This window comes from Notothenia coriiceps, unplaced genomic scaffold (genome assembly GCF_000735185.1).
Source record: "Notothenia coriiceps isolate Sejong01 unplaced genomic scaffold, NC01 NC01_scaffold00024667, whole genome shotgun sequence".
NCBI lineage: Eukaryota > Metazoa > Chordata > Actinopteri > Perciformes > Nototheniidae > Notothenia > Notothenia coriiceps.
The window spans coordinates 1,685,812-1,710,423 of record NW_011357368.1 but is presented as its reverse complement, the minus strand read 5'-3'; the positions used below and the strand labels follow the sequence as shown (position 1 = coordinate 1,710,423).

The 24,612-nt window shown below is 39.1% G+C and overlaps 2 protein-coding genes across 2 annotated transcripts in view; both read right to left on the bottom strand.

Moving 5' to 3' along the window:
• Window positions 1-7,529: 7,529 nt before the first annotated feature.
• galt (galactose-1-phosphate uridylyltransferase) overlaps window positions 7,530-24,612 on the bottom strand; it is a 40,079-nt gene continuing 22,996 nt past the window's right edge. Inside the window, 4 exon segments of the mRNA XM_010782420.1 lie at window positions 7,530-8,456; window positions 9,147-9,301; window positions 13,416-13,499; window positions 14,521-14,653. Coding sequence (XP_010780722.1) covers window positions 8,358-8,456; window positions 9,147-9,301; window positions 13,416-13,499; window positions 14,521-14,653 — 471 coding nt within the window. The 3' untranslated portion in view covers window positions 7,530-8,357.
• Window positions 20,824-24,381, bottom strand: mfsd6l (major facilitator superfamily domain containing 6-like). Its single transcript, XM_010782419.1, has one exon. The coding sequence runs from the start codon at window positions 24,345-24,347 to the stop codon at window positions 22,395-22,397; it is 1,953 nt and encodes a 650-aa protein (XP_010780721.1). The 5' UTR covers window positions 24,348-24,381; the 3' UTR covers window positions 20,824-22,394.

The following is a 24,612-nucleotide window of genomic DNA, read 5'->3' as shown; positions in this document are numbered from 1 at the left end:
GGGCTCACCGGTACGCAGTAAAGGCACTTCTGATTTTTACACATGTGGTACCAGCACTTCTTACTGAGTAGCCTACCGGCAAGTTGACTAAACAATTAAAATTGCTTGGAACCGCTTGACACATAGTTTTAGCAAAGTAACACATTCTTGAGTAGAGGAAAACAAAAAAAAGTACGTTTCACCAACTCAAAAAATGCAAAAGTTGACTAAACTCCTAAAATTGCTTGGAATCACTTGACACATATTTTTTAAGTTTTAGCAAAGCAACACATTCTTGAGTAGGCCTACAGGAAAACAAAAAAAAAGTACGTTTCACCAACTCAAAAAATGCAAAAGTTGATTAAACTCTTAAAATTGCTTGGAATCACTTGACACATATTTTTTAAGTTTTACCAAAGCAACAGTTTTTACAGTGAAATTTGGGAGTGAGAACGTGTTGTGTTGAGAGAAGTATCCATAGATCTCTTCATTTTGCTCTCAAAGTGCACCAGATTGATGCATTTAACTTCAATATTTAAAAATAAATCTTCCCGGGGGAGCTTGCCCCCGGACCCGAGGTCCACACATCACCTATAAAAATAGCACTTTACCCCTGCTTACACCTATATGCCGTGAGCTGATTATCGAGCCTTCATTGTAACAGTCGCGGGTACACTGTGTATTTGCGTGGGGATTGTTGCAGTAGAAAATTCCACTGTAGCGACCGGTACATTAATGGGAAACCCTAAATGTTTGAGCACCCTCTATGAAACGTCAAGCTACCCCACAGCACCCCCAAAATAAATCTCTGGCGCCGCCACTGAGCCTGACTTGTGTTGGGGGGGCCCGACTTTTTTTTTTTATCCAAAGGAGGGGCCTGTCAAAAAAAGTTTGGGAACCACTGGTTTACTAGATTCAAAGTTTGCTCTCGACCAAAAACATGTCACTACAAAGGGAGTCATCAGACAAAACACGCAGGCAAAAAAAAAGAAAGAAAAGACAATTACTAAAACTGAGTGTGACAACCTGTGTGAGACGTCGCACTTTTCCTTTTTTTTGCACTAAAGACTGATCTCAGTCTCATATGCCCAAATCAGAATCAGAAATCCTTTATTTGTCCTGCAACAGGGACATTTACATTACAACAGCAGATAGTGCAGGTAAAGTGAGGGTAAATAATTGGTTAACCACATGTTATTAATAACACAAGTAAAAAAAAAAAAGTATCAGGATATTTGCTTTTAAGAAAAGTTACCATATTCAATTAGTAGCTAGCTGGTACTGTATGCCAATTGTAAATACACTGAGAGAAAGAAAAAAAAATACAAATAATTTAGATTTAAAAACCACATTACTTTACGAATCTTTGTATATTTCTGTCATTATGCATACAGATTTTAGTTTAGGTTGTGAATATTTCATCATACAAAAGCACACAATTGTTATACTGAACTCCAACAACATTCATGAGGAAACAGAGCAGAAAGAACTGGAGGAGAAAAAGATGGAGGGAGGACGGATTCCAGTCACATTCCAGCTGGCGTTGCTGTGTTCGGGAATTTAAGATATTTCAGTACGTATTTATGAAGCGCACACAGGCTGTGTTGTTGTTTAATGGGGGCTTTATTTGCATCCATTTTCAACAAAACCCTTTTCAGTCCTGCAGCAAATAGACACGTCCTATCTCTCTCTGCTGCTATCAGCTATGGCCAAATTGGGCCACAGTGTTTTTAACATCCGGACCAAGTTTTATTAAAGATCTGGTTGGAATAGAATTCTCTAAACACTCTATACTTTGTAGTTTTGCCTGTTCAGATGTAAAGAACAAAATCAGTGGCCAACTGGATTAATTGATTTCAGGGCTTGACAGTAACGGTTGCCAGGTTGCCATTGGCAACCATTCAGAAAAAATGTCAACCACTTCTTGGCCTTTGGTTGCCATCAAAGGCAACCACTTTTTAACATGAAGAAATAAGGACCGCAAACAGCTAAATGTGCACCCCAAAATAGATAAATGTTAATTATTTGTTGTATTAAGATTGATATTTAATTATTGTTGTGACCAGTCGGAACCTGATACTTAAAGGAGACCTATCATGCTATATATAAATGATATAGTGTATGACCATACCTATATAAGGTATATTTATACATTTTATTTTTCAAAATACCAAACAGATCATTTTTTAGCCATGCCTCGTTTCGCTCATTTTCGCTCTATTCCAAGCCTGTCTTTGAAAATTCTGAGCAGCAGCTGACCACGCCCCCCTGCAGAAGAGGGGGGCATGAGCCGGCGAGAGTCACGTTAACATGTTTGCTGTGATTACGAGTGTGGAATAAACATGTCATCTCAGAGCAATGCATGTGTTCAAGCATATTATCAATTTGATCCAGAAACTGACCCTGAAGCAGCGGAGGTTTTGGTGGAGGTGCAAACATCTCGGTTGCAGCAGGATGTTTCTGAATGGTTAGTTGACAAGCTGTTGTCCCTATTTATTTTACTCTGTTTGTTACGATGCTTGCTACTTATTCCGTTCATATTTTGGCTAATTAGCAAGAATGCAATGTGTACAGTTTGTAACTTAGAGTTTGACCCAGCAATAAGTCTCTGAAAGGCGGGGAAAAGTTGTGTGGATAGAGGCGGAGCGCAGCGGCAGGCAGGCTGCGCTCCACAGAGCACACCCAGAGGACCCAGAGGACAGGCTGCGTCACTTCACTTTGTAACCCAGGAAAGGAGCAGGAATCCTGGGTATGTGAGTGTTAAAAGTGCATTAAACTGTTTTAATCCGACAGCCGCTGATGTGCACGGAAGTCTGTCCGTTTCGTTAACATTTGAATAGCCAAATGGACGGAAATCCGTCCTACAGTAATATGACGAATGAGAGGTTTGGCAATGCACGTGGCGTGGCTCATTCCCCTGATAGCTGGAGAGTTGACCAATATGCGGACAGACTCTTTGTGACGTAGAAAGGTGTTGAAAATCTGGGATCCCGTTTTTTTTCAAGATCCGTTGCAGCCCCTTTTTTAGACGATTTGGCTAAGGAGGAAATAGAGAGAGGATGATGTAATTTACATGACACATTAGGTATGAGTTCCCTTGACACAGGGAAAAGACAACATATAATCAATAAGATATAAAAAGAAAACGTACAGAAAGAGTAGCATATATATGAAACACATGATAAGAGATCACCATTTATAGGAATTAGCAAGATAGACATAAGAATAGATAGATTAACGGAGAAACCCACAAAGCCAAGATAGCAAGATATAACACAATAAACGCACGATAAAAGCGACATGATAGATAGAACCAGTCAGTGTATTAGATATATTACAAATAAGAAGAGAAGACAATTAGATATGTTTTGAACTGATGGGAGTAACAAAAAAAGTAATCGAGAAAGACCAACAGAAAAAAAAAAAACCCGATCACATACAAAACGAATGATATCAAGTGATTTAAATGAATAAAGCGCAAGGTGAACCTGAACCGGAAAATGTGTAAAAAGTCTTGGGAGGCGAAAATAATATATAATGTAAAACATATACTTGCTACGATTGATATAGCAATAAATCACTTCCGGTAAAGAGTTCCTTCAAAATAAAGAGTCCCGATCTTATTTACCTACCAAATAAGAAGTGCAAGACNACAGAGGGAGAGGTTCTTCGAGAGCGTGTGTGTGTGTGTGTGTGTGTGTGCACACACACACACACACACACACACACACACACACACACACACACACACACACACACACACACACACACACACACGCTCTCGAAGAACCTCTCCCTCTGTAAACTATACCGGCAAATCTTTGCTGTTCGGTTGTATTTTTTAGCAAAACCTGGAATCAATATTAATATTTATGAAGAAACTGAGATTGCTTCACTGGAAGTAGTATAAATAATAAAGTGGTGAGTGTGTGTGGATGATATGTGACCTTGACCATGTGCTTTGCAAGTGCTCTTCTATTCATCTAGAACAAAAAAAATCTTGAAGAACACTTTTTATGTTTGGTGTATAGGCTGATTATTTTTTTCAATCAATCTACCAACCACATTTGTAGATCTATCTCAGTTTGTTTCCCCTGAATACAACAGTGGTCAGGCTGTGCTCATACACTTTTAATATAAAATGTATTAAAACAAAAGTTAGTCAGTATATAACGGGCAAAAAGACCAGCTGCCAAAATGGTGTGTGGAAAGCAATATACATTAATATACATTTTCTAATTAAAAAAGAGCTCACGGTTCTCTTTAAGTAACAGCCGACATCACAGTTGGTCATATTTGATTAGTTACAATAGCTGGTAGCATCATTTCATTCAAATAGCAATTAACCTACAGTATCATTGTACATCACCTTTCATGTCAAATCAAGCCCTGTCTTTTTGCATTTTAAGTACATTTGATTAAGTAGAATTAGGTCAAGTTTGGCACCATTGTGTGATATGTGGAATCAACCTTTATTAAATATGTATTGAAAGTGGCCAGAGTGGAGTCAAAGGTTCCTCTTGATCAGAGGTTCCCCTTGGCAGCAAGTAAAACTGGGAATGTGATGAAATTCTTAGAAAAGAGTACATTCTAGTTTGATATTCTGTAAATATAAAAAATGCAACAGCAAAGAGCAGAAAGACAAGCTCATGACTGATCTGATTTGGTCTTTAGATACAGTTTAAAGATTTGTATTGTTTTAATAATTTCATCTCATCAGTAATTCAGTTATTCAGTAGGTTGGACCTTTATGTTGCAGGTCCAATTTAACCTGTTTCAAACATTTTTTATTTCAGAATAAAGGGTTATATAATCTAATTGCCACAAACATAATATGTGTGTTTATTCAAATGTAGAACATCTGGTGCCATTAAGTCATTATTTCAGAAAAGTATGTTCCTCTGATCTTAACAATAGTCAAATTAATTAAAAAAACTTTGAAACTTAAAAATAAGGTTTATTTATATGTAGATGAAGTCTATTAATCATGCAAAGATAAAACAAACAGTCATAGTTATGGTCATGAGTTGTAATGAAGTTGGCTCAGTTGTTAATACAGTAAAAGTGAACACAGGTGTGCATCTTTAGGCTTAATTGACGGGTAAATCAAGTCAGAAAGGAAGGGTGAAACTGTCCTTTAGTCATTTAACTCTCCTTTAGTTGGTGTACCTGAATGTGTGTTTGTATAGGTTAACTTTGATACAAGCAGTAATTGAAAAAACAAAAAACATGTGTCTGTTGATTATTGTGTCATTCTTGAATGCTTTGTAGAGTCTGAGCTCCCCTGTGCTAACTTAAGCAGATGGTACATTCCAGTTTAAATGGTTGCAGCTGATGGTGAAGTTGAGAGTAATCAAATAGCTGAATTTGTACTTGTATGACCTGAACAAAACCTGATGGGACATAGTTTAAATAATAGTATTTAAATAAAAAAGACACTTTTTGGGAACAGATGACCTCAATCCTTTTGGTGTTTCAACTGTCAGTTTCATTTCAATTATTTTTTTGTGGAAAACCTGTGGCCTTCAGGTGGCTGTAAAATAGTCACCAGAGTGGAAAAACATTTTTCTCTCCATGCCATTAAGGACATAACCATATTAAAACGTGTTTTGGCTGTGTGATCACGTCAGTTGGTTAAAAAATAAGAAACCGATGAAAAGTAATTTGGAAACAAAAGTGCACTGAGCTATTTACACTGATTCTTGGCAACGAGATTGCAGCACTGCTGGGTTCCGCTCACTTTGCCAAAGCCTTTGCAAGTTGATTTTCATATCATGCTGGAAGGAACTGAAACCAGTGGAAGGTGGAAAAGGAAGCTTGGTGCACTTTTGAAAAAAACATGCCCATATGGTCCTTAACCAATCCTTACGAAATGTTTAATTTTACAGGCAATATGGGCTCATATTAGTATAATTAAAACACCAGCAAGACACACACACACACACACACACACACACACACACACACACACACACACACACACACACACACACACACACACGCTCCTTTTTCATTGGAGTTTAAACATACTTGCTACTATCATACCTTTCCCCAAATTAAAACAACCTCCAACCCTAAATCTCACCCTGGTGGTGTCGCCTGTGTTGGTAGACTGTCTGTCAACGTTGACATTGTCATGCCTTTTTTTGACACATTGAAAACAACAATGGTTTGTGAAGAAAGCTCTCCTTAGCAAATTTTAAATACTATTGATCTTTGCAGAAGGCAACTGGCAAATACACGCCAAATTGTGAAGTGATAAGGCAGGAAAATAATCGGCGACTATTTTGCTGATGGTTAAAGTAAAATATAATGTTTAGTTAAACTCCTGAGTTCTGTGAAATGTCCTCACATACATATGTTTATAGCAAAAGCATCTGTCCATAATAAACTCCTTTATATATTATGCGATACAAAATACAGTATTTTATTCTATACACATTGGTGTCCAGAGAGAGCGCCAATGTGAATGCTAGGGAAGCGATAAGCAGAACCAAATCTCTGTACCGGGCCATTGTTATTGGTTCTTACTCGGAACCGAGATTCCGTTAAGATGTGTACTGCCAACAGTGACCCTTTAACTGTTGTGCATATGACAATTGAACATTGAATCTCTTAAATCTTCAAACATATACAAAATTATATTTTAGATTTTAGGACATTACACAATTGCCCTCCGCTTCATAATGCGAAACCCCCAGACTGATCATGACATCTTGAAAGTAAAGTTTATCAGGCATTCATTTGAGTGTTTAAATTAAAAGGTTATCAATTTGCTTGCACTGCAACATCGACTTTTATATCTATAAAAAAGGCAATCCTTTTTAGAAAGTAAGAGGATTAAGTCATGTTTTGACCCTGTAGCCATGTTGAATAATTGAACATCTTCATTGAGAATTATTGGGTGCAACAGAGTGGTGAGTATGGACATGAAGCCCCTCTGTACGCTCAAGGACACACACACTCACACAGATTTCTAAAGTATCCTTGAGATACTCACCCTCACCCCGAGCTGAAGAGATGTAAGCGTGTATAGATGCTTTAAGTTAAACCGATAATAAAAAAAAGGGGGCTTGCATTTTTAAATCTGACTTTTTAAGCAACACTACCATCTGCTGTTGTCATGGTGAGAGTACACCGCATTTTATTCGCATGGGTTAAAACAACCTGATCTTGTCTTTCAGTTTAATGTTGTCGGAGGCAAATACCTTAATCCTCATGAATCCCTCAGCTCCTTCCCTCCCCTTCTTCAGGGCACTCAGCAATGCCTTTAGGGCTTTCACTTAGGGCTTATTTTTTTCTCCAAACATGCTGATGTACAGATTAAAATATTAGTAGGAGATTAGATTAGGGACACCCATGATTCAGTGTAAATATGCGTCACTATTGTCAAGTATAGTGTCATAAGTATGAGCTAATGAACAGGGAGTGGGACATCTTTGTGAAATAAACCCCTTCCGGGTCATTCAAGGCCAACCAGCTATACACAATCCTGGTTATTACAGAACTAACTACTAAATAAATGAACAATCTGGTGCAAAATATTGATTTAAAAAATATATTTTTATTGATTTCAAAATAATTGTTTTGTGTCTTAATGAAAGAAAAGTACATAGCATGTCATGGACCAATCAGAAATGAGTATTCGAAAAAGTCGACTAATAAGTGTTAATATTTAGTGTAGTGTGCAATCCACCAAAGTATACCAACAATATGAAATTCACATTCATAATTTCTTCCTACATTTCAGCATCTGCGTTCTAAAAAACGAAGAAAACTGGAAATTAATTAAGGATTATAAACTTTAGATGTTGACATTGACAAGTGAAATGGCATGTGTAGCTTTATTCGTATTCTATGAAACATTAAGCAGCACACTTTCATAACTACTTCAAAGATTATTCCCCATGTAAACACACTCACAAGGAAATAAGGCATGCATTTGAATCAAGAATAACTCATTGTGTCGTTGGACGAAAACAAGCTTTGTGTTTGAAAGTCTTCAAACACAACAAAACAACAAACAAAGTCTAATTTCAACAGAAGAGACAGATGGGGAGAAAATAAGTGTGTTCTCTCATTATCTCCGAAAAACATGGATGAGGACTTCCAGAGCATATTCTGTTTGAAGTCCGTTTCATAATTTTTTTTAAAACAAGACCAGAACCAGTACAGAATGTATTGAATTGATATTGGGCCAGTAAAACAAAACCTTAAAGCCCAGCGACGATGAGGCACTTTTACATATTTAACAACTTTAAACCATGAAGTTTGAATGTTATTTCTTTCTTACAAAACAAGTTATCGATCAAAATCCACTTTAGTTCAAATAAAGCTATGATTCCTCCTCTTCACCGTCACATGGGTCTTTTTCATTTTTATTTTCCACTATCTTCTTTGTCTTCCCCTCCTCCTTTTTCAAGGTGTCCTTTGGTTTTAAAGTGCTCTTCTGGTAGGTTCCTTAGCTTCTCAGCAGCCTAAGAAGAATACAAAAACACAATGCCAAGCTGTTATACAGTTTTAAAAAGAAATGCAGGGACAGACTTCAGGTATAGTTTTGAATTTGAATTGGTATGCTGGAAAAGAGTCAGTTTGTCAGTTTGTCATGACCTGGGGTGAAAACAAATCAAATTACATCAATGGGAATTAACGACTAAACAACACCAAAATTCACGAGACCTCCCCATACTGATGAAGAGTCAAATTAAATAGTTGAAGTTATTACAGAGAATTTCTAAATACTATGAAATGCAGTATATGGAATGGAAAAAATAACTATGAGAATAAGATCCTAGCTATGACGATTGATGGAAAAAATAGGAGAGATTTAGAAAAAAGAAAATACTAAAACCGTAACATATGACAAATGATATAGATTCATCCGATATCTGTAAACTATATCCTTTGAGTTATTGTTCATCAGTTTCTTTCAATTTTTCTGATTTATGGCTTGTTATTTAATTTATTTCATTGTCACTGTATCTAATGTTGTTATGTATGCCCTTTAACCATATCATTTCTCAAAAATGAAAACACGAATGTGAAGCAAGATAACTTTAGTCCAAAATGACATTCTATGTATATGTATCCACAGTATGTTATGTTGCAGAACATACAGGTCCGTCTCTGAACATAAACATGTATATTAAGCTTCATGCAGTGTTCACCTGTTCAGGGGTGAGGTCCCTTTGCTCCTGGGCGAGCATTTCGTACCCCACCATGAACTTCTTCACTGTGGCTGAACGCAGCAGGGGAGGGTAGTAGTGGGCGTGCAGCTGCCAATGAGAGTTGTCTTCCTTTAAACTGGGGCCGGTGGGGGCTCCTGAATTAAGAGAGGGGGACGTTAGACGAGGGACACAATGTAGAAGCTGATGAGATGATCAATAGTTGTACTGTAAGGGGACATATAATGCCAATTTCCAGGTTCATATTGTATTTTTTGCCTCTACTGTGAAAGAAAAAGGTCTTTTATTTTATCGCAAAAACTTCTGTACTGCACGTCTCTTTTCACCCTCTGTCTGAAACCAGAGCTCTGATTGTGTGTTCAACTGACATCCAGTTATATCCAAACACACAATCAAACTCTAAAAGCACATAAGAATATATATAGCCAGCACCCAACATGCTCATTTATCTCTCTTCCGTCCACACCACATGGACCTCATTAACGCCTTGTAGCTGCAGACCAGACAGCCCCCTATGAGGAAGCTAACAAGGTAAATTATAGAAGCAGCCAGTGTTGACTCTGCGGGCAACAGAGCAGTTATCTTCCCAGTGTAATAAAGAATAAAGGTTTTTTTTTTGTGAGGAACCGAGCACCAGCAGGGATAAATATGCCTAAGTCTTTGAGGGATGGTTAAAATCTGGTGAAGGCCATGGCATATAATTCACATAATTGTCATACTCAATATCCAGAAAGCCCTGTTTTGTTAATGGAAGCATCTGCCTTCATCATGTTTGTTTTTTATTATTCTGATGTTATTAGTCCCCATTTCTTTGTCTAACTTGCAGATTAAAGCATGGGTTAAGAGAGAGGTCATCTCTGTCTGTATTTAACATTTGAAATGCTGCCTTTGTTGCATGTGTTGCTTTCCAATCATAGTGGGGGGCAATGAGGATATCAGAAATAGACGTGGAAACATATCTTTGTTTTTATAAATAACGAGATTGAGAGAAAGCTCATTGTATTCACAGTAAGAGCTTTTCGTTAGTGTCAGTTTCCTGCCAATGGGGGGCTGATCAGACACAGATAGAGACAACAGGAGGTCCACATAAAGGAATCTAATGGATGGTTAACAACAAAAAGAAGGACAGAAAAAGACTTAGGGGGCCAGATAAGGAATGAACAGGGACAGATGCTGCTATTAGCAGACAATTAGCATCTTTTAAAAAAAATTTGTGAGTGAGCATCTCAGATTTCCAACAACTTACAAATAATGCTAGATAGAGGAAGACCAAAACAGTTACTGCTTCCATTTTAAGAGACAGATCATTACACTGTCAATCCACTTCAACATATACAGGATGCTGCAATGCTAACTTCTTTTGTAGCCCTTTCAATCCAGTTAATACGGCCTGTAATGTTTTCTGGGTTTTCCTCCTGAATGAATAAGCAGGTAGCTTGATCTAATCCCAGCTGACTCAAACACCACCCAGCCACTTCTATCTCCACACTGCCACTAATAAGCCAAGCCACAAAATGAAAAGCTGGCCGCTTCCAAATGAACACAAATAAAGCACAAACAGAAAGGAGGATAAGGCAACTCATTATGAGAGTTTACAAATGAGAAGGTCAGTGTGTGCATGCGTGACAGACACACTGTGTTAGCGCGCTTCAGCACATCAATTAAAATCGAAGCAATCTCTTTTCCCTTAATACCCCTTGAGGTTTGGAGTTCAAATGTTCCAGCCAATTTGGATAAAAAAGTAATGTTTGCAGGTTAATTTACCTCTTTCTTTTTGGCGTATTGTAAAAAACGCTTTCTGTTTGCCACAGAAAATGAGGTGAACCTACAAACTACCTATCGGTTATCCCATTCCTGTTTTATGGCTTATACGTTTTAGTTTATACATAATAAATCAAAAACTACACAAGATGCAGGCCAAAACTTTACACAAGATTCGTAGAAGACTTCTCCACAGGCAACTTTAGACTGAGATCTTACTTCAAAGATTGAACGTGTGATGAAATAAAAAGTGAGTCCTCTCATGCCCTCTGTCCTTTTCTCCACACTAAAGTATGGATGTATAATCTTTCCGTATTTTTTCGTGTCCTGCCTTGAAAAATAAAAGGATTTGCATAACCAAGTCTACGAGCTACGTGATAAATGCTCACACCGTTAAAGCGCTTTAACCGACAATAAAATCAAAAAAATGGTCACAAAATTAAATGTGGATTCGTCTCTTCCCGACTACAAAACTATTGGTAGGTTTGCCTCTAATCGCACATTTTCTTATTTCAAATAACAACATAACATTCTAACTCTGAACTAAACTAACAGTCTTCAGGCATAGTGGCTCTGTAAGGCTACATATAGGGACAGTTGTGTTTTGAGCTAACTTAATAGTGCTAGCTAAAGCTGTCAAAGCTAGCCATAGTAGCTGTAACACATATGGATGGGTTCCAGCCGGTGGATTGTCGTGAAGCAGAAGCTAACCAGGCTAACAGCTGTTTATGCGGCGCCTTCATTTAGCTTAAACAGGAGTAATACATTAGCTTTGTTTTTCAGCTCCAGAGAATGGTGCTTGGTGCTAACATGCTCAAAATGGCAGTGCTAATTTGGTTAAGCATGTTAGCTTGCTACAAGTGTACATAAACAATAGACTAGTGCTTGACCTTGCTTGCTTTCTAAGGAACATCTCATGGAGACAGACCTGCTGAAGGGATTGAACCTTGAACCTTGAGCTTACACAAGGTAATTCTGACCGCTCAGCCATGATGACACTGCTTCCCTTTCTGTCACACATCACTCTTCGCATCACTGCACTCTGCTAACCTGTGTTTCAGCTTGAACCTGCTGCAAGGTGTCTGACAGTGTTCACAGTTGGTATTTCCCTCACTGTCTCAGTAGTGTTACTGAGCCAATGTCTGAGCTTATCTTGAGAGTGCTAAGATTTCATCTTTCTGTATAACGCTTGTGGCGTTTTTGCAAGTTATGTCAAAAATAAAAACATATTTTGGCCTCATGGCAAAGGCATCATCTCAAAACATTAGTATCTTATTCAATTGCTTTCTTTTCTGGTTCTTTCAGTTCCTCCGACTGTGGTGTTTTGTTTTGATTTATTATTATAATCTCAAGTTAAACGTTCTTGGAAAAGATTGTCATAAATCCCAAATTTAGTTATTTAGAATTGTATAACGCTACAGTTTTGGAAAATGCCCATATCTGATGCATTAGTTATTTATATGATCCAGTACCAGGCTGACAAGTTCCCTCAGCACCAAAGCCAAGCAAAGTTAAGCGGACATTTTCGCATTCATTCTAAAATAATTATTCAATTTTGCACTACCGATATAAATATGTGAGTCATCTCCTAAAGACAAATACAAACAAGAGCTAGGTGAACGAGTAGGAGAAGATAAATAAATCAAACTCACAGGATTTGTACTAAACAGAGGTTTTTCCTCAGACTGTAGAAAATGCATTTTTTTTCTAGCACAATACTCTACATCAAGGATCCCAAACTTTTTCCTATGAGGGCCACATAACTTTTCCCTTCTCTGATGGGGGCCGGGGTCAGTTTGTAACAGAAAAAGTGTGACGATCGCAGGGGTGCCTAAACGTAAACATTTATTGTTTTCTAGAAAGCCACACATAACCAAATATTAATAACCCTTTCCGGGATCTTCACAGAAAAAAAAGTCAGGAAATAAATAATAACACTATTAATGAAATAAATAATAACCAAATAACCCTCTCTGGGATCTTCACAGAAAAAGTCAGGAAATAAATAACACTATTTGTGAAATAAATAATAACCAAATAACCCTCTCTGGGTTCTTCACAGAAAAAATAAAGTCTGGAAATAAATAATAACCAAATAACCCTCTCTGGGTTCTTCACAGAAAAAAAGTCCATTGAACATTAACTTTCTGTTGTGCCGTGCACAATCTTAACAGGTAAAAGTTTAGCTTAGTTGTCAGAGCAGAATCTCTTACTCTACATGATTCCATATCTTCTCATTTTTTCTTGTCAATTTATTCCAGTTAATGCCATGTTGGTGTATCATATGAGCCAATTTAAGAGGAAAACACTTGGTCCAACACTACAGGAAAAACAATTTGTACAATAAATCCTGAATGTGAAGAAAGTAAATTTATCTATGACTGACTGAGAGATACACACTGATTTGGGAATACTGGGAGTGAGGCTTGTTAACATATCAAACTGACTACCTAAATACTGAGTACTACATCTTCTTTTGAACACTCTTACCGTGCCAGCCCATGGAGTAAGGGAAAGAGATTTCAAAGAGGTTGTCGTACTTGGTCAGCAATCGCTTCATAATGTCAGCCAGACCTGATAAACAAAGGGGAGGGGGAGTGAGAAAACATGGAATTGAGCATTATTAATAATCAATGACAGGAGGAAGGGGAGCTGAGGCAAGGGCATGTAAGGGTACACACTACCAAATAATAACTTAATATCAGGAGAGGAAGGTACATTGTTAGAACAACAAGAAAAGCTGTAAATTGAAAACAAGATGAAACTTTTATTATTCTTGAGGGGGCATAACATATAAAACAAAATGCCTGAAGACATGAGGATGAGTCAGAAAGGCCAGTAAATAAACTGCACAATTAAATAATCAAAAAAGATACTGAAACCAACATATAAAAAACATCAGGTTAGAGGATCCAATTTTGAAGTCCCTTTAGGGATCGTCTGCAGCAATGAATAATGAATAAACCATTAAAAGCTTATCCATTATATAAAACGTGTTTTCCTCCATTACATCTTTATTTTACAGCGGATATGTGCCATTCACAGCTAAACCAAAATAAATTTAATATTTAAAAAATTGGGTAACACATTGGGTGTTTGGATTATTTATTAAAAAACATTTTGTTAATACATGAATTCAATTATATGGAAAAAATAAAGCAATTAAAATGCAATTTTTCTGTGTAATTCTGCATAATGTTAGCTACAGTATGGAGATGCTATTAATAAACATGAAACATTATACACTTCCTGTCACCTTTTTTACTTTGTTCACCTACTCTCATATCCCACTTTCTATGATATACTATCCTCCATTCTTCCTTATTTCCTGTTATGTCCATCCTCCCTGTCCCCTCTGCTCTCTTGTTTCCTCATTATATATTTCATCCTCTCCTCCCTTGTTTCCTTCCCTTGTGTACTCATCTTNCACACACACACACACACACACACACACACACACACACACACACACCAGCAAGCCCCCTTGGAGAGGAACTCAGACTGCAGGTTCCCCAGTGAGACGCTGAATCACCTTAAACTGCTCTTAATTGCCTTATCACTCTCTCAGTCACTCAGACAGTATCGTCACACTCACCCCCCCTTTCCTCTGTTGTCAGGTCATTGATCCTGAGGACATGTCGCCGCGGCAACAACAGCGTCTGGTAGGGCCATGTCGCCCAGTATGGAACCACCGCCAGCCAATCAGAACTCTCTACCACCACCCGCTCCTGGAGAAGAGAAGACATTTAAATGAAATTGAATGTTGAGAAAAGCTTCACTACGGGCATGGTCTTTAACAAATGTCATTTTAGAAGTCAAAATCTGATTTAACACATCTCTTAAGTGAATGTAAGTTCATAAAATGGTTTCAGAGTCAGCAGTCAATCCATCCACTGATAATTTTGTATTCCACATTAAAAAGGACGGCTGGCCTAAGACCGTTACGGCATATTAATAATATGTCATCTCATAACATTTATGTGGACCAAAACAACATGAAGCAAATACTCACTTTTAAGTACCGACCGTTCAGGCAGAAGCCTTATTATCATAAACTGTTTAAATGCAGAATGTGTCACAAGCTGAGATTTAACAAGCTGATGAGTCTGCACAAACATGACCTGACCTAGGTTTTAACATTCATAAGAAATAGATTGTGTGTGTGTGTGTGTGTGTGTGTGTGTGTGTGTGTGTGTGTGTGTGTGTGTGTGTGTGTGTGTGTGTGTGTGTGTGTGTGTGTGTGTGTGTGTGTGTGTGTGTGTGTGTGTGTGTGTGTGTGTGTGTGTGTGTGTGTGTGTGTGTGTGTGTCCAGATAGACGATCTCTCAATCTTTCTCTTTGATGTTTTTTCTATTTTTAACTTTTTAGTTTTCTTCATTTTGTTACATTTCCCTTCTTATCATGCAGTGCACCAGTCTGATTTAATAACATGTGCTGTTGAGTGTGAATAGAATGAAAAATGATTTTATTTTTTAAATAATTACAAAAAACTAGTTTGGCAGTAATGAGAGAAGCATAGAGAGGGTTAGGGCATCTGAAGCCATACCTCTCCCTGAGGTTTGAACACATGGGTCCAGGCATTAGTGCATCGTCAAGGCCCTTTACAGAGAATGCTGTGGTGTTTAATAGCTGTGAAGGGAAACCCAGAGTAATCTAACTGACTCCCAAAGTCTTAATGAAATGCACTTGCAGTATATTAGAGCCTGGTGTAATAACACTTTGACTGAAGCCTCCACTTCTCCAAATGTTTGGAAAGGAAGAAAAATTAGCAGGAAATTAAAATTGGATTAATTTTAGGTATTTAGTGAAACAATTTTGTCAAAATCAATGGTTTGAGATATTACACTTCCTCCTAACAATTTTATTTTGGGTCACGATTTCAACCTTCTTCGTACTTTTTCTCCCGGCGTATTCGTCCTCGGCTGCTTTTAACAGGATTATAAAGAAGCAGAATGAAGATAGAAAAAACAATTTCGGACAAGGATAGAGGAGCCAGACTGATAGAGGAAGAGGGAAGAGAAAGAGAGAGGAGGATGTCCTAAATCCGACAACTTGCAGACTACAAGTCCCAAAGAGTTTGATTAAATTAGCTCGGAAAGTTTTTGTTTCAAAGTCAAGAGTGTCACCAAGGAGCCGAAGCCCAATTCCAACTCCTCCAAACACTGCAGTGTGCCAATTTACGGTCCTAACCTCGGGTCAGAGAGACAGGAGCGAAAAGAGAATAACACACACACACACACGACCAAACAAGTACAGGTCGTTTAAGGCATCCTTGCAAACACACACACCTACACACACTTGTGTCTCCACTTTGGTTTTATAAAAGCCAGTCCCCATGAGCAGCTAGGAGATTCAAGTGTCTTCTCTGCTCCTCTGAAAACGTTAATACGATCCTCTTTTTACACACACACACACACACACACACACACACACACACACACCCCCCCCCTCCTCCTCATTCCCTGAATGGATCAGTGGCATTACGATTTCTCTTTCCCTTCTAACCCCCACGTCTCTCCGGGTGACTTTGCCTCTCTGTTTCTGTCCTCACTTGTCTCCTTCCACTCTTACTTTCTTCTTTTTGTTCCTTTTCACTCTCTGTTGACTTCTGTCTTTGTGCACAAACTTCATCGGAACATATCAAGACCAATCTTCCTCTCCAACTCTCAGAACCTGAAGAGGATTTCAGCTTTGTGTGGCTAGGCTACAAGAAATAAGGACTGTGATTTGTTGAAGGATAATGAACAATTAAGTCAAATTAAAACAGGAAAGGATTCGCCCCCACGTTCTTTTGGTGTTATAATGAATTGTACTCTTATAGTTGTGTAATAAACTATCTTGTGTGAAACGAGGTCTGGATGCTCCACTGGCTAAAAAGTAGTCTAGCACACAAGCCCAAGTAAAACCAAAGCATGTCGTTTTGACTGCAAGGTCTACGTACAAATTAAAAATGGTGGTAATAATTTAGCTATATGAGTCGACAAAAAAGCAAAAAAACTAATGTTTCCCATTCCCTATTTGTTTTACCAAATATGGAAAAAAAGATTTTAGGCTTCAATTAAAGTATTGTGTTTAGATTGTTTTAAACTTTCTTGACTTTAAAGGTTTTGAAAAGTAAGGCAGTAAGAGTATGATTTATAAATGTCTTTTGTTGAGACAACTTCATATTTCCTATCAAGCAATATGTGCAAATGCCAAGAAGTTTATTACTGGTAGTCTGTTTTTCAAGACATTCTTATGCATAACAATCCCCCCCAAAAATGCTATAAAGTTCATTTCATGAAGGCTTTCCATTCTTTTTTAACAACTTGTAATTGTAAAGAAGGAAATATCAAAGTGAGATCAAATCTGTTCATTACTACTTAAAGTTAAACGACGACGTAAAGGTGGAACGCCAAGGTGATACATTTCTGCAAGTTCATTTAATTAGGGCAAGATAAAAACAAGCGTAGCGGTATTAAAGCAGGATTTTAGCTGTGAACATAACCTGAGAGATTAATCATATTTAATTATAAAGCAGCCTAAGTGAGCCATCTCTCTACAGCTCCAGGTGGCAAAGAAGTCATGGCCTTGTCAAGTTGAATTCCCCTGTAGAGAGTTTGTTGGCGGTTTCCACAAAATGTCTTCTCACTAATTAAACTTTGCCAACATGCTTAATGCACTAGACCCCGTCTCCAATGGTTACCGCTGTCCACACACACACACACATGCCTGGAAAATCCCTCAAACACACACACTGACACACACACAAACACACAGTTTGTTTTCCTAATCCTCTTGCAGGTTTAAGATGGATGCCGCAGCATTATGCTAATGAGCAACTCTGCTGTCCAATGACATGCTTCACTGGCTGAAAGACAGGGAGTATGCAGATGGGGAAAAAGGAAAGTAAGAGCAAGAGAGAAGCATGATTGGAAAGGGTGGGAGAGGAAACGTTCTGTTAAGAAAAGTATGAACCCTAACCCTTACCCTAAGCCTAAGTAGGATAATAATTGTGACGTATGATATCACAATTTTGTAAAAAAAAGACAAACATTAGGTAATCTAATCCAAATCTTTGCCAGTTTTTTCCATTGGGCAGTTCCAAATAAGCACTACATTGAATCAAATGTGCTTTAGAGGCATGCATTATTGTTTGATTCATTGTGTATGACCTCTATAGTCTTGCCACATGTGTTGCTTCTGTTCCCATAATGCATAGGTCAGGGAAGAGATTTTCTGGGTCGATCTATCCAAATTCCTAAGATTAAATGTTTCAGAATCAGAATACCTTTATTAGCCCCACAGAGGGGAAATTTGCAGCGTTACAGCAGGAAAGAGCCAGACAGCTTAGTGTTGCATATCTTAAATGCGTTAAAAAAAGTACTAAGTTATAATATAATAAACAAACAACACAACAATATGCTAAACAAGTACTAAGTTATAATATAATAAACAATAAACAATATGCAAAAACAAATCAAATCTACAAATCAAATCCTGTAGCAGTTCTTAGGATTTAGCAGCCCGGTATATATTACANAATGAACTAACTGTTGTCTATTTGATGTATTCGATGATTGAGATTTACTTGACCATATAAAGAATCTCAAGAGACTTTGGTGTAAGTATATATAAAACCGGTCATACTTAAACCTGGACATTCAAACACACAGGACTTCGAAAAGAGTCTGAAAGAAAGAAAAAGGTCGGCGAGGTCCAAACGGACATGGACCTTTTTGTCTAGTAACAAACCAAAATCCGTATTGTCGAAACATTCGTGACGCGGTCGGTCGTCCCCCCGTCAAATCTATCTCCACCTTAGACCCGAGGTCTTGTTTCGGTATATAGTTTTTTTATGACCTAATCACCATGTTAAATTAACACTGACATCTTGTTAAAGGCAAAGGGAAAGCCTGGAAGATTGGTAGAACCTACGCAAAACTGCGGAATTACCCTTTAAAAGTGAAGGCGTTGGCTAGTTATGAAAAAAAAGTGCTTTATATGTTTTTTCTTCAGACCAGCTTGGAGACTCTTTAGCCTAATTTCTAAGGTTACAACACTCAAAGGCCACCTTTAACAAGGCTAAACATACTTTAGAAAAATGAAAAAGTGCTCCCTGGTTTGACAGAAGAACATTGAGCATTGACCCTATATCATGGTAGACACACAAGACCACTGAAGCACATTGGAGGGTAAGAGCATTAAACTATCAGTGAAGTTTGGAAAGAGTATTTTTAGGGAGTAGATTACAACTATGCCTAGCTCAAATCTCGTGATAATGTGACATAACACATCATACTCAGATGCTGCAATACAATACTGAGATCTTATATCATCCCATGCTTAATCAGAACAGTGCCAGATCTGAGTCATCCTTCCCACTGAGCCAGCTTTTTTTCATTTCCATTCCAATTCTCTGTCAATCTGTGTCCCTTCCTCCTTTATAACAGATCAGGGAGGTGGCTGTAGACCGAATCCAGAAGCGTCTGGCTGGCCTCTTGACTCTTGACCCCCGCAATCTCAAACAGCTGGTCCAGCTTGTCCTCGGCGGCTGGGATCTCCTCGATGATGTGCAGCCCTTCTGGGTTCAGGATGTGCAGCATGTTGTCGAAGATGGGTTGCATGTCTCAGGGGTCGAGAAGCACCTGCTGCAGAACTTTGTCTTTCTTCTCTGGAGGCGAATTGGAGAAGGGAAGCAATTACTATACAGCTTCTCCAATCAATATTTATATATTAACAACAGATATGTGAAAGGGGGTTGCTTGTGGCATGGAACCGCAGACTGTATGAAGATGGACGACATGACAGCTCCTAGTAAACCCGCAGCATCTAAATCACTCCGACTGGCGGCCTTATTATAAACGTCCATTTTAGCAGATGGGGCATGGGCACAATAAAAACGTCAAAGTACACATTGAATAGATTTTTCTCATGGTTGTCATTTGAGGTAGTTCTTATCACGCAGATTTTTGTTTAAGCCTGAAAAATATGTGCAAAATACCGACCAAGTGCTCTGTGTGAGGGAATATAACGGGAGGAGCAGCAAACGCTCACACACTCCTTCCCATACACTGGACAAATGGAGCTCCTTCCTATAACACAGGTTGATGCTCTGCAGGGCGCCACCTGCTGGAAGAACCGCAGCATGACTAGAGGTGACGAGAGGGATAAAAGTATAAGTGGTGTGGTGGTATAAAAATGCATTTCAGATCCTCTTCTCTAGCGTCTCACTTAAAATTATGAATAAGAAATCCTATTGCTTGAAAAAGTCAAATTCTAGGAAAATTCACAATTCCAAAAAAAAAAAGAAGAAACCTGGAAACCCATACAGATACAATCTCAAATTTTAGAAGCAAAACAGAAAGAATAGCACGACAGTTAAAAGGAGAAATGTAAAAGAAAAAATGTTTTTATTTGTTTTTCGGTGATTGTCCCTTAAACTCAACATTTCTGAAAAAGGCAAGATTCTGAAGAAGAGAAGAGAAAAAAAGTCAAAAACCTGAGAAAATCAATACAATTCTGAGAAAAGTCAACATTTCTGAAGAAATTCAACTTTGCTTGAATAAGCCAAAATCCGGAAGAAATTCAAATTTTCCTCGAAAAAGTGAAAATCCTGAGAAAATCCGGAAAAAGGCAACTTCCCTTAAAAAAATTCTGAAAAAAAAAATTCTGAAAAATTCAAAATGTCTAGAAAAAAGTCAAAATTCTGAAGAAATTCAATCTTCCTTGAAAAAGTAAAAATTCTATCAAAAGTCAAAAGCTGTGAAAAGACAAAATTCTGAAAAAGTAAAAATTCAGTGACAATTTAAATTGAAGTGAAAATATTGGAAGAAAGCTGGACACCTAAACAGATAACATCTCTCAAAACATTAGAAGCAAAACAGAAAGAATAGCACTACAGTAGAAAGGAAAAATGTAAAAGGAAAAATATGTTTATTTGTTTTTGGGAGCACAAACAAAATATTTTCTTTTCAACACACATCTCTAATGATTTCTATCATACAAATACACCTTTTGACATGCGGTATGTTTCGTGAAATTGAAATACAAGTTTGATAAACGTTTTCCGGCACAGCTCAAAAAACACATTTGCTTTCACAAATAACACAAGATTCTCACACAAAATTACAATCCCAGTTACCCTTTGTTTTTAAGTATCATTCAATTCGACTCCAAGAGTTTTTTAAACCAAGACGATCAAAATATCAAACAACTGTAATCCTTTTACTTTCGGTAAAATGGAAGGAAGCTCTTAGAGAACAAACATTAGACAATCAGTACATGTAGATAACTCTAGGACAAACGTATGGTCTCCAACTTAATACATTTTCCTAAGAAATGTAATTGATCTTTTAATTAAACATGCACACCATCCCTCCACTGGCCCTTTTTAGGACGTTGTTTTCGACAAATAAAAGAAATTATAATGAGAAACTCTTTAGAAATTACTTAAATACCAAACCAAGTGATTTACATAGTTTGCATATAACGAACTGCCAGAACGATCACCATCCCACCTTTTAAATAGTTTCAGCAGTTTAAAGGGTGTAGAATAAAGGCTTGAACACAATGCATGACAGTGGTGATATTCACAGCAGATAAACAGGCTTTGGGGTGTGGTGACACCAGAAGTCAGAGCCTCATCCTCTGCAAACATCTTGTGTTTACGCCTGAAGAAAAACAACTTAAACCCCGAGCGGTTCAACGTGCCTCGTATTCTTCTGCAGAGCATAATCCTGCTGCCTTGTTTGCTTTATATAAAAGACAATGATTGCTTATGCTAATGTGAAAAGGCTCAGGTGGCTCAGAGAGGAAGTCCATCAGTAAAGCTTGAAGACATTTTAACTGCCACTCCATTTAACTCTGATGGAAGAAATGATGAAAGTTAAACATTGGCACTTTGACTTTAATTAAAGCTGTCAAAGCAGGAAAGACAGAACGAAGCAAATATATTGGTAGGATTAGTTAGGGTTAGTAGTTTTAGGTATCACACAACTTCTGACATCACTGGTGTAACATCCTGTATCAATTTGTCTTTTTCTTGCTGAATCACTTTTTCTATGACAGAGTTTCTTTTGTAACATAAGACAACATACCATTTAAGATTGACAAAGAAAATAAAAAATGTTTTGCATAGTTTGTACCCTACCTCAGAAATAAAAAGGGGTTCTCTAATGTTGTAAAGGTAGGGTCAAGTATATAAATATATTATGTAGATATTTGTTTTAGAAAAGCAGAACTTTTTATCCCTTTTCAGTCATAAGTCACTATAGTTGTCGTTTTTGCACACATCTCTTGGAAACAGGGGTTTATAAAGTTGTGCTTTTTCATAATTCTGATTCAACAAATTGATTGGTCGACAAAGTTACGAGTGCAAGTTGACCAATAATTTCTTTATGATAACTCTTATATACCTTCTGATATAAATGGATCTATCATTTTACTTCATTTCTCGCTACTTCACTTTTTGAATCCTTTTGCCCTCAGTTCAGTGGATCTTTCTCCCCGAGTTGTTTTTGCTTCTGTTCTCCTCCATCGCTTTCTCCAGCCAGTCCGATTCGCTCTCAGAGTCGCTGGCGTCGCTCCCGTTAGCCGCCAGCAGTCTGGAGTAATTAATCCTGCACTGTTGAGGGGCTTTAAATTGCAGCAGAGGCAGACACACACACCACAACATCACACACATCGCCGTCCCTCTGAACAGCCACGTCAACCCGAACCTCTGCACCACAAAGCCCCCGGAAAAACTCCCCAAACTACTCCCCAAATTTAGCGAAAGAGAGCTGAAGATCCTCCTTACACTCCTCTCCGATCCCGGTGTAGCCACCTCCTCACACTGTATCTTCACGGCCCACCAGAGGGCGCCAGAGCTCAAACAACTCAACATCTGGGCGGGAATCACAGCCCACGGCCCCCACAGGAAGGAGAAGTAGAAGCACTGCACACCGAGGCTTGCTGCCCCGACGACGAGCACCTTTCCTGGGGTGAGCAGCTTCGAAATCCGCCCTTTGAGTAAAGGATAGGCAGCCTGTGAAACTAAAGCGAGGGCTAACGAGACCCCCATGTGCATCTCGCTGCTCCCGTGGTCCTGCATCTGCCACAAGAGGAAATTATCCACAACGGATCCAGCGCACGCCACTAAAAAGGTGGTGGCGACGCAAAGCAAAGCGTGGGGGGAGTTGTGGACCAGCTGCAACGCTTTTAGGAGACCGAAACCCCGATCCCGCTTCTTATTCAGGTGCAGAGGCAGGTAGGCGGCGACAGGAAGCGCCACAAATCCGATGACAGCGTAGAGGAAGAAGTGCGCGGCCATCCGAGGGAAATCCCCCGCTATGAGGCAGGGCAATCGGCTGACGAGAAGTCCGGTTCCTCCGACGGCAAACGCCGCTCCGAGGATCTTCCAAATAGAGGTGATTCTGTATCGATCCGAAGCATCGGCGAAGTCGAGATACTCGTACAGTCCGTCGTCCGCCGTCCATTCGAGAGGCGACGCCATTAACTCCCACAGCGACACGGTGATGAGGATGAGGAAGAAGAGCTGGTGCTGAGCGTCCATCACCTTCAGGCTGCCCAGAAACTCAAACCGTCTCTGGTGGTTCTCCTCCTCCTCCTCCTGCATCTTGACTTCTGACCTTTTATTCCTAGTTCTGGATTCAGAGGAAAGGGCAACACCGCTCTTAATCGCACCACCACCACGTGTCTGACTTTTGTTTGTGATGTCGTCTGAAAGCGGAGGTTTATCCAGATGATGAAGCGCCGTTTCGTTCGTCAGAACCGGAGCAGGTTTAACATCAGCGAGTCTTTTTGCAGGAACACTTGCAGACTGAGGAACCGTAGCATTGTTAGCTTTAGTTTCGGATACAGACGAAAGTGCAACACTGGTCTTAATCACACCACCACCACTTGTCTGACTTTTGTTCGCATTGTCTTTTGGAAGCGGAGGTTTATCCAGAAGTGCTGTTTCGTTCGTCAGAACCGGAGCAGGTTGAGCATCAGCGAGTGTCTTTGCAGGAGTTTGAGAATCCGTAGTTCTTGGTAACGTGTGAGGTGCAGCGCTGCTCTTAATCCCACCACCACCACCTGTCGGACTTTGCGTCGGACCACCGCTCAGATCGCTCGTGAAATGACAGTTTTCGTGCACTTCCACAGGCGGGAAGAACAGTGGAAGAAGAGCGACGGACGCCGAACAAACCAGAGATCCAACGATCACCGCCCTCCTCTGGTTGTAGTGTTTGGACAGCAGGCTGGAGGCGGGGCTCCACAGCAGAGCGATGAGGTGTTTGGTGCCCATGATGATGCCCGTCATGGAGGGAGAAAGACCCTGCTGACGGAGGAAGAGCGTGAGGAAGGGCAGCAGCGAGGCCCGGGAGCAGGAGGACAGGAAGTGGAAGGCGCCGGCCAGAGCGAGGGTGCGCTGGATGTTGATCTGCTTGTTCCTCTTCATGGTGGAACGATGGTGGTCTCACAGGGAGTGGGTTTCAACTGGGAGACAAACAGAGGGAGAGAGAGATAATACATTAGAGGTCACCTATTATGCAAAATCCACTTCTCCATGTCTCTTCTACATCAACATGTGTCCCCTCTTCTCCATGTCTCTTCTACATCAACATGTGTCCCCTCTTCTACACCAACATGTGTCCCCTCTTCTTCATGTCTCTTTTACATCAACATGTGTCCCCTCTTCTACATCAACATGTGTCCCCTCTTCT